Genomic DNA, 10,564 nt, shown 5'->3' on the forward strand with positions numbered 1-10,564 from the left:
CAACATCTTTTTTTCACTCACACCTTCCTATACACCATTTAACCAACAACTTTTCTCTACAATGCCCAGCATTGGGCAATGGGTGGGTAACAAGAGAAGCAAATGCAATACTCCCCGGCAATGGCACCAAAAATGTGTAGTCTCCTGCGGTGACTCATGTGTCGTGGGGATCTTACAGGAATGCTGATGGAGTACTCCTCCGTGCTACTCTAGTTGAGAGTAATAGATACAAATGCCATCCACTAGTGTCACTCTAATGACTCCTAGCTTGTAGCAATCGTGAATCCATAAGGAAAGAAGAGGAAGAGGAGAGGGGAGTGGAGAAGGGAGAGGAGGAGGACACGAAGAAGAAGGGAAGGGGGGAAGAGAACATGGCATTCACGAAAGGCACTATGAGCATTGAGGTAACAAGAGACAACCCCAAAGAGGAGGAGGAGAGATTGTATTCCAATGTGTGCAACTACCAAGTGAAGACTAAAGTCAACCAATTGGCCTTTTATACATGCCACCTTTTGAAGGGAGGGCCAACCCTAACCTCTTTATACCACTCTCTTCCCTCATTATTTACAATCAACTTGGGCCTATTTGAATCCAAGGCACAATCCTAGCTCTATGGACATGCCACTATCCATCAAATGACATCACTAACCAATGGTGGCATATTGTTAACCAATTGTTTAACATACCTTGAAAAAGGTAGAACCACAAGAACCCACTCACAAGGACAAGGGAAAAGGACCAATAAAGGAGGATCACACACAAAGACTACCTCCTATCGGGTAGCTACACAAGAACCTATCTCAAAAAGAGAGACAGTCACACAAGAACCTACTCGGCCACTAGTCTATCAAAAAGCCATTGAATTCACTGCATCATCTTCATGGAAAATGGCGATTACACAAGAACCTGTCTCCAAAAAAGCGACAATAACACAAGAATCTACCAAGACAAGAACAAAATGTACTTTGGGAGCTACACAAGAACCTTGAACCTTAGTACAAAATTCAGCATCAAGCTTTGTGACAGCTACATATGTCACACCAACCATGCCAAACACAATGCAAGTCACACAAGAACCTTCCAATAATAATGATGAATTAATTTCATTGGAAACTTTCTCAGAAGCAACTTGGGCTAAACAAAAACAAAGATCTCTGAGACACTTCACATTTTTTGTAGAGGACATGTATCACTTTATCATGGTGAGACAATGGAAGGTGAAAGGCTAGAGAATGTAATTGACAAATGCACCAGAAAGATGGGATTAGGAAGGAACTATGGCAATATGCAGTAATGTGGATCCCAAATCGTTATCGACATAGCTGCCCACCTTCTCGTGCTTGTATCACGGTCAACTTCACCCTTTTAGAGCCACAAAAGTCAGATGGAGATTCGAGCTTATAACTTTGAACACCAAGAATACACTGGCAGTAACTACACAAGAACCTACTCTCAGTAATAATGGACTAGTGCCACAAGAACCTACTTAGTAACAATGGACTAGTGCCACAAGAACCTACTGCAATGCCCCCAAAGGGCTAGGCAATACTAGCTCAAGGCCTTCATTAATTCTCCCATGTAGAAATACAAAACCTCCCCTTCAATGTGGCATTCAATCCAACTCCATAGCTGTAGATCCACAAGAACTAGTTCAATACTATTTCAAGGGCAAGGCAATATTAGTTCAAGGCCTTGATTAATTCTCCCACGTAGAAATACAAAACCACCCCTTCAATGTGGCATTCAATCCAATTCCATAGCAGTAGATCCATAAGAACCTACTACTACAAATGGAGATCCACAAGAACCTGCTACGTGACAAAAGATACACAAGAAGATCCACAAGAACCTACTACTACAAATGGATTATATCCATAAGAACCTGCTATGTGACAGAAGATACTGGAGACCTTAACAACATGTTGCTACCATGGAAAGAGACTCCTCACTAACAAAATAGTATGCAACCCTAATTACTTCATCAAGCTTTACGCCCAATCAAAGAAATATCAACCCCCAACCCCCAATGTTGTCCCATGGCACTCCTCCATCGTGCTTCTACACCACCAACTCCAAATGATGAGTTTGATTGCATGATGGCATTTGGATGATTTTCTTGTGATCTCATAGATTTATTTTGACTTTCATTACTAACCCTTCATTAGCTAACTCCAAATCTCCCTCCTCTCTTTATGTCTTCTTCTTCTTTATACTTAACACTAATACCACTTAGCCATTTGAGCCTCTGAATGCAATATCAATTTTAATTTAGAGGACTTTCATAGAACCCAAGATGCTATAAAATTCTTCATCCATGTCCTCATTTCAGGAGTTTGTATGGTTTATTATCAGACTCCTCTAAATTTGATGACTTAGACAAATAAAGTTCTAGATGGTGCCATAAGGCTTATTGGGCCAAAAAACATCCAAGAAAATCCCTCAATGAAATATAATCCATAAAATGGATATCAAAAGAACTTCAATTCAGAGAAGCAAGACAAAATGTCATACACAACTAGACTTTCAAACATGGCATGCAAAGACATAGTCTAATGAGAATCCAATAAAAGCCCCATTCAAGGCAAATATGGAACTTAGAGAGGAGCATGAGAATACACTGTACTAACTCTACTAGTTAACACTAACACCACTAGGATCTTACATTAACCCCTACTAACACCTTCTTCCTACTAACTTACACCCCTTAGATTTTTCTCTTTCTTTCTCTTTCTTTGAAAGGTCACTCCACATAAAATTTACTTTGTCAAATGTAACCAAAATATCCATCGCTCACAATCATGAGGACTCCATGACTGTCAAAAGCCTTCATGTCAATTTGATGAGATTTCTTATGAACCTCTCAAAACTCCCTTATTCACTATGTTCATGAACCTCATGACAATTTCTAACAAAAATTAGTTGAGCCTCTACCGATAAAATCTCTACATGACTAGGCTCTCAAAAACACTCCTCACAAATTGCATGACTCCTTTTTAATCTTTTGCAGTCCCTTGCGACTTGCTTTGTATCACATCTAGTAATACCATGACTAATTTATACATGAACAACACTCAAATTAAGTGGTGATTATACCAACTCTAAACTAATTAGTTCAAATTACATGAAATCAACCTGACAAATTGAACCTTGATGGGCTGCCTCAACCCTACGGGTTTGTGGGCTTACAAGACTCCTGGAAAAACCTTAACCAATGGCATCTATAAGTACTCTGAGCTGAATAAGAAGACAATCCCGAATCCAAAGAGTTTGTACAAAGAGATATTGCTTAAAGTACTGAGCCCTATATATGTAGGCACGATAAACAGCTATTGCAATTTCTCTAGAGAACTTCCTCTATCAAGTTGTTGTGACTCAATTGGTCGATGGAGTTAGCCATGTTAAAGCCATGCACCAATAGCCACCTCTTCTAATCACCATGGAGTGCCACATGTCTACAACAAATCATGGTCCATTACATCACATGAATGATGCGGGACTTCATGTCAAAGAGCCACAACAATTTTCAAGGGATTCAAATTACTTGTTTTAAAATGGTGATTTAAATTGAGTTAACTGATTTCTTTAAATAAAATCATTTTTTTATTTAAATGCTCAATCAAGGATTTTTTTCCCTTGGTGATCAATGCTTATCAAAACATGCTTTTCTTACCATCATGTGATAAATAATTGTATATCGTATATAACGCAAAAACTAAGATATAAGTGGTATATCCTTGGTTAACTAATTGCAAATAAAAGTAGAGGCCTTTAATGATTCAAGCCATGTAAATGGACTTAAATTAATTTAAAACATGTTTTTGAATAAAAAGCCATTTAAAGAAAATCCCAAAAGAGCCATAACCATCCATCGCTTCATTAATCGCCCATCAGAGTGCATGAAGTTTGTATGTTAGTTATTGACTTAGAGCAATGTTGGTTCATCAAAGAAAGAGAAGCTTGTCTCCGTAACGCTGGACTATGCTTGGAAATCTAGCCAAAAAGTCTTGCTCTTTGGCTTTGACCTGGACAAGGCTTACGACAGAGTCAAGTGGGATTTTCTACTAGCAATCTCGAGCAAACTAGGATTTGGTGAAGCGTTTGGAAAAATGGTCATGAACCTGTTTGGAAATGCATCTGCAGTTCTCTGCCTAAATGGCAGCACGGTTGGGTGCTTTGACCTCAAGAAGTCGATCCGCCAAGGTTGCCCCTTGGCACCTCTCCTTTTTATGATTGGAATGGTGCCTCTAATCCACGGAATCAAAGGAGCAGTGGACGAGGGTCTCCTTGAAGGAATTCAATTTCGCTCAGGTAAACAATTTGGTACTCGACTCTTCGTAGACGGCACGCTTGAATGCTCCACTGAAGACAATCAAAGTGTAGCGACACTGTTCGAGATTCTCAACCTATTTTGCAAGGCATTAGGTTTTACCTGTAGTTGGTAGAAGACATTTGCTCTTAGAATTGAGGATGGACCCCCCCCCCCCGCCTAGCTAGAGGATAAGCAGTTGCAATTGATTAAGAAGAGTGACATAGTAAGGCACCTTCGTGCCAAATAGGCGTAGGGCTAAACCTTGTGACAAAGGTTTAATTGGTTTCTAGACAAGATTAAAGCGAAACTCAAGTTATGGCATGGAGTGAGCCTAGGACAAAATGCATGAACCTTGGTCATCCAACACATACTATCATGAACGACAACTTATGTTGCCTCAATCTGGCATTTCTCTAAATGCTAGTGGATGGAGGTCGAAAGACTCTTTCGTGCTTTACTCTTCGTGAAAGAAGGAGAGAAGAGGCGGATGCACTATGTGCCTTGGGGACCTTTGAAACTCCCCAAGGTTGGGGGGGGTTAGGCCTCCCTAACATTAGGAGTAGGAATGTGGTGCTTAGTGGTAAGTGGATGCCATGGCTCTTTTAAAGTCACTCCCTTGGGTGGAGATCACCCTACACTTCATCGAATCATGAAAATCCAAAGTGGCAGGCTCCTGGAAAGGTTTACAGTGGTATGTTAGATTGTGCCTAGGATTCCTAGTGAAGGTAGTGGGGCCTGACCTCATCTTAGGAATGGTTACGGCGTGAAAGGAGTCTCAAAGGAGTGTTGTGGCTATATGGTATGGGAAGACCGAGTGGGGCTTCGTGGCGATGCCAGTTTAGCAGAGTCAATTTGGTGGAGCATTGCATTCTGGAAAGAGCCATTTGATGTCCATGACCCGCCCAGAGCTTAGAGCCTATTCGAGAAAGGGTGTTAAGACATGGAAAGACCTATGGGATGGGACCAAAGGCTGACTGGTGCCCGCTTGAGCAACTTCGCATGAAATTTTCCCTTAACCAGGGGGAGTTGGATTTGCTTTTCACCATCCTAGATCGGGTCCCTGACCACTAGCCCACTAACTACATCAAGGATGGATCCTCGCTCAGCGACCTTAACAAAAAATGGTAGGTCAGAAGAGGTACAGCCTGGTGGCAGAAAAGATTCAAGGAGACATGGAAGTTATGCTCGGCCGGGAAGGCGAGCTTCATGTTATGGAAGATCCTGAACGAGTGGTTGCCAGTCAGAGGCTTGCTGGCAAAACATATCCCAAACTAGCCGGTTTATCCACTGTGTGGAAAGGTTGTTGAAGCCTTGAAACATCTCTTTTGGTCATGTCTAGTCACACGAGAAATTTGGATGAAGGTGGAATGTGCCATTGGGAAGGCATGCATAATGGCTAAGTTCTACATTAAGGCGAATTAGATTGGTTCTACTAGGAGAGGCGACTTGCCTCCCCTCAACCCTTGCCTCTTGCTGGCTCGATGTTCATGCTGCCGTCTTCATGTCGATTTGGGAACTAAGGATTCAAGGTGCAGGTTGGTCTCGAATTCAGAGAGTGTGTTTTGGTAGCTATGATCAAAGCTAACCTAAGGGATTTTAAGTGGATGCTGGGGGGTTAAGGACCCTGTGAGTAGTCATGGTGTGCACTTCTACATGTAAACGGTTAAGTATTTCTATGATCTATTGGTGTAGGCCATGAGCATGCCCCTTTATGATAGCTGAGTTTTGTAAATGGTATTTTCTTGATCTTGAGACAAGCTCCTTTTAAAAAAAATAGAAACTTTATTATTATTATTTTTAATTTTTATACGTGCCCACATCACGCTCACCCACACGTGGTCCTGTCGGGGGGCACCCGCCCTAGACTGGGGGCACAAGGTCCATAGCTGTGCTAAACTCACACACCACACACCCCACCCCCAACCACATGCTAGGAGGTTCAGGCCCCCAACCTCCAAGATTTGAACCCATGATCTGGGGTTTGGAAGCCCAATGTCCAAACCACTAGGCCAAAGCCTTGGAGGCTAGAAACCTAATAAAATTCAATGGGAAGGTTATAAAAATTTCAACTTGACCTTTGCACTACTTCGAGCAGGTGGACGATCATTGCTCACACATGAGATGGATTGCCACAATGGATGCCCATATATCAATGGATGTAATGGTTTCTAGAAGGTTATTTGGTCAAAGGAAAAGAATTCAAAGTATGCCAACTTCGGACCAACTTTTTCACACGTTATTTTAACCCTTAGATTCAAATTCGTGGATAGAAAATCCGTGGATAGTGCTTTTCTCAAAATGGAAGGCGACTAATTTACCGAAGGGATGAAGAACCACGCAACTCGAAAAAGTTTCAAAAGGTAGGCGTAGCTAACGCACAGACTGCTTCATCTGGTTTTTCGTTCCCGAAAGCTTATCCACTCTAATATCGATGACGGAGTGAGCTCGCCACATCTGAAAAGCGTGTAACGTGTAACTGATACTTCGGTGACAGAAGACTTTGTGGATACTGTCCTGTGAAGACGTCAACGACTTGACTTGTGTGTCCTGACGAGTGAACTTGTGAGCCTGTGCACATTATGACTAAGACTAGGCCCTTTGGATGCTACCGGCACGACTTGACTTGTAAGTTGTGATGAGATCTTTGGACTGCAGCTGCCCCTCATGTGCTATATACTCGCTATATATACGCGTTCAGAACCACGGCTAGACTTGATCCTACGATTTATACACTCCTGCAAGCTCCGTCGAATTCCCCATACACGCTCCCAATCTTTACTGTCATTGTGCGACCTCCCGAGTCCCTGCATCTAGTATCCGACTTGGGATCCCTCTCCTTTGCGAATTGTTCACCATGGACGCAAAAGCTTCCACCGCCCTGGTTATGGTGGTGTTGTACCACCTCTGCTGTGGCATCTTGGCACAGCAATGCGGGAGCCAAGCGGGAGGCGCACTTTGCGCGAACAATCTTTGCTGTAGTCAATTTGGTTACTGCGGCTCTGACGCGGCCTACTGCGGATCCGGATGTCAAAGCGGGCCATGTACCAGTGGAGGAAGTGGAAGCGGATCCGGATCCGGATCCGGAGTGTCTAGCATTGTGACCAGTAGCATCTTCGATCAGTTCCTCTCGCAACGCAGCGCTTCAGGCTGCCCTTCCAATGGATTCTACACTTACGACGCGTTCCTTGCGGCTTGTGCGACCTACGGCAGCTTTGGAACTTCCGGGGGTTCGGACGTCGAGAAAAGAGAGCTAGCAGCTTTCTTTGCTAACGTCGCGCACGAGACTGGAAGTAAGTCATGGACCCATGGTGCTGCAACTTTTCACCGGCAGTTATGGCATATCTGTTCGAACATAACAGCGATTGTTGCTGCAGGTGGGTGCTACGTCGAGGAGATTGCCAAGGACACTTATTGCGGCTCGTCGGCGCCGTGTGCCTCGGGCCATCAGTATTATGGACGCGGACCGCTTCAGCTAACATGGTATGCATGCCACACAACTCCTATTGGTACATATCTCCAGTATTGATACATGCTTCCGTGAGAACTGATGGCACGCCGGCGTAAATTGTGCAGGAACTACAACTACCAAGCCGCAGGACAAGCCCTCGGGTTCGACGGCATCAACGACCCGGAGATTGTAGCGCAGGATGCTACCATTTCCTTCAAGACAGCCCTTTGGTTTTGGATGACGCAGCAATCGCCCACATGCCACGACGCCATGGTGAACAACCAAGGATTCGGCGCCACCATTAACGCTATCAACGGAGGGATAGAGTGCGGCAGCGGAGCCAATGTACAGGAACAGCAAGACCGAATCAATCTCTACACCTCCTTTTGCTCTGTGTTAGGAGTGCAGCCAGGAGACAATCTCTCGTGCTAGATTGCAATGGCGATAATAAGAAATCCATGTTTCGACTCGTAAAAAAACGAAACAATAAGGCATCGAAAAACTCCTTTGATATTCTAAAGGCATTTTATCACTGCCAAATAAATCAAACTTCTCTATTAGACTATAACCTTATGTTAGAAATTGGGTGTAATAATATTTGGAGGCAACCTTATGTTAGAAATTGGGTGTAATAATATTTGGAGGCAGGTGACTAGTAGTTGCATCAAAAATTTTTCCTTTTTTTAAAAACTCACCCACCCAACTCACACACACAGTTGAGACTATCGAGGGGCCACGGCCCTACCTCTACTCCCCTTCGGGATCGAATGAGGGCTGTCGGCTGGGTAGCCCTACCACTGGGCTGTCGCAGCGTCCTTGAGTAGTTGCATCACTTAATAGATTCACACCTTGTTGTATTCACTATTTTTTAAAATCTTTTTGCCCTAGAAAACACCCATGCACACACTAGCACAAGTGTATGTGTGTGTGCATACACAAACACACACATGTGTAACCACAAAGAGTGTGGGGAAAAAGGTATATTTATAAGCTAATTAGAGAACACACCCTGCTTTAAGTTGTGATTTGATAATGTCATAATTATCTCCAATAAGAAGGCTTAATCTTATGAGGAAATAAACCTAGCCAACACTTACACTTAGTCATGCACACAATCATAACTATGAAAGACAAGAAAGTATGATTGTTCGGATGTACTAGTGTGCAACAAGGTACATGCAATCCTACAAATGCAGAACTTAAGGCCATATGTCATTGTGGTAGTTATGTAGCGAATGGTTACTTAATACCAAGGCGGCATGTGGTACCCCATCTTTTCCCCATAAAACTATTGAGCTCCCAAAGTCAATAGTTTTGTGGAAAGAAACACTTTATGAGCATTTGGGGGCCACATTTCCACCCCATTTCCATCAAACATTATGATAATTGACATGGGTAATTAGTTTTACACATAAAACCTCTTTTCCCACCATGTCATTAGGGCTTTACAAATGTAAAATGATATGATTGGTATAAAGTATTACACGTTTTAGTGTTCCTTACACCTTTGGTTCTATTTAAGTTTGTTTGAGACTATGATTTTTCCACTTGACATATTGTTCATATTATAATATCTACTTCCAATCACATTACAAGGCTACTTAACTAAAGAGGAGCCAAAGAGTGAAAATTTCCATCAATCTAGTATATAAGTGTAGCTAATGTCTTTGGCACGCATCCCAAAATTCATTGCTCTCCCCGCATTTTGGCTCTTCACAAAATTTGAAGCAGTCCATACATCTGTATAGACTACAGGCGCCATTTCCAAGGCTCCCGTATGGACTGTATGTTACTGTTGTATGGGCATTAAACTCTATTGTATGCCACTAAATTGTACAGACTATCATTACTACTGTACGGACCATAATTGCTATTGTATGGACCATAATTGATGCTGCTTTGCTATTTGCACACATCCTAAGCTATTGGATTACTTTTTGCATCCTCAAGATGCTTTACTATTATATGGACCATAATTGTCACTAGTTTACTTTTTGCATGCATCTCGAGGCAGGGCTATTCTTTGAGGCTGTATGGATCAGTTGTAGGCTATAGGTGGACTTTGCCATGGTAAATTAGCTCTTTTTCTCTTGCCCCTGGCCTCTGCATCCCTGAGCCTTGCCCTTCCCTCTCAGTTAAGTTCCCAGTCTCTCATTGTCTCTTTCTCTCTCTCCCTATGGTGGCTGGAAGTCACCTGTACATCAGTAGGGGCCTAGATAGAGGATAGTTGAGAGGACAAAGCTCGCCCCTCTTCTACGAACAAGGCACATAGTCAGTCTGACTTCCTTTTGATTTCCATTTTTATTTTTGAGGTGATTGCTATGCATTTTGTTGTTTGAAATTCTCTCTCGGCCCTATAGGTTGTGAAAAGACACTTAGTTACAGAAGGTGTGCTTGGGAAGGAGCCAGAGGTCCAGTTTTGTGTTGCATTTGAATGCCTTGAGGCTATTTGCGCACCTTTGGGGACTTGCTTTGATGCCTTGTCACACTTAGTTGGCACAGCCATTGAGGCCTTAGTCTTGCCCTGGCAGTTGGGTACTCATGCGTTCATTGGAATTGGTTGCCTTTGAAGCGAAGTTTTGACTCCGACAATGTGATTGCAAGAAGCATAATAGAAGGGCGAGCCCTTTGTGTGTGTGTGTGTGTGTTGAGCGGAAATAGACGATATAAGCATTGCAAGGCTACTTAACCAAAGAGGAGCAAAAGAGTCAAATTTCCATCAATAAGTTGAGTACTTTTGTAGGATATGGTCTTAATGTTATCTGAGTATATAATATTGCCTATGTAGAGGGTATTCCACATATAGC

The 10,564-nt window shown here is 42.8% G+C and overlaps 1 protein-coding gene across 1 annotated transcript; it reads left to right on the top strand.

Annotated features, from left to right (window-relative positions):
* The first annotated feature begins 7,045 nt into the window (after positions 1-7,045).
* Positions 7,046-8,272, top strand: LOC147881416 (endochitinase 4-like). The gene is made up of 3 exons (XM_087369677.1): positions 7,046-7,599; positions 7,684-7,789; positions 7,883-8,272. The coding sequence occupies exons 1-3, from the start codon at positions 7,164-7,166 to the stop codon at positions 8,187-8,189; spliced, it is 849 nt and encodes a 282-aa protein (XP_087225803.1). The 5' UTR covers positions 7,046-7,163; the 3' UTR covers positions 8,190-8,272.
* The last annotated feature ends 2,292 nt before the right edge of the window (positions 8,273-10,564 follow it).

The sequence above is a fragment of the Dipteris shenzhenensis genome, chromosome 31 (genome assembly GCF_047967505.1).
Source record: "Dipteris shenzhenensis isolate YYH24624 ecotype China chromosome 31, Dip_SZ_1.0, whole genome shotgun sequence".
NCBI classification, from domain to species: domain Eukaryota; kingdom Viridiplantae; phylum Streptophyta; class Polypodiopsida; order Gleicheniales; family Dipteridaceae; genus Dipteris; species Dipteris shenzhenensis.

Bases quoted from the DNA above. Each gene is read 5' to 3' on its own strand.
- LOC147881416 (XM_087369677.1), top strand. From the start codon at position 7,164: ATGGACGCAAAAGCTTCCACCGCCCTGGTTATGGTGGTGTTGTACCAC. The intron at 7,600-7,683 runs GTAAGTCATGGA...TTGTTGCTGCAG, and splicing joins CGTCGCGCACGAGACTGGAA to GTGGGTGCTACGTCGAGGAG. The intron at 7,790-7,882 runs GTATGCATGCCA...TAAATTGTGCAG, and splicing joins GGACCGCTTCAGCTAACATG to GAACTACAACTACCAAGCCG.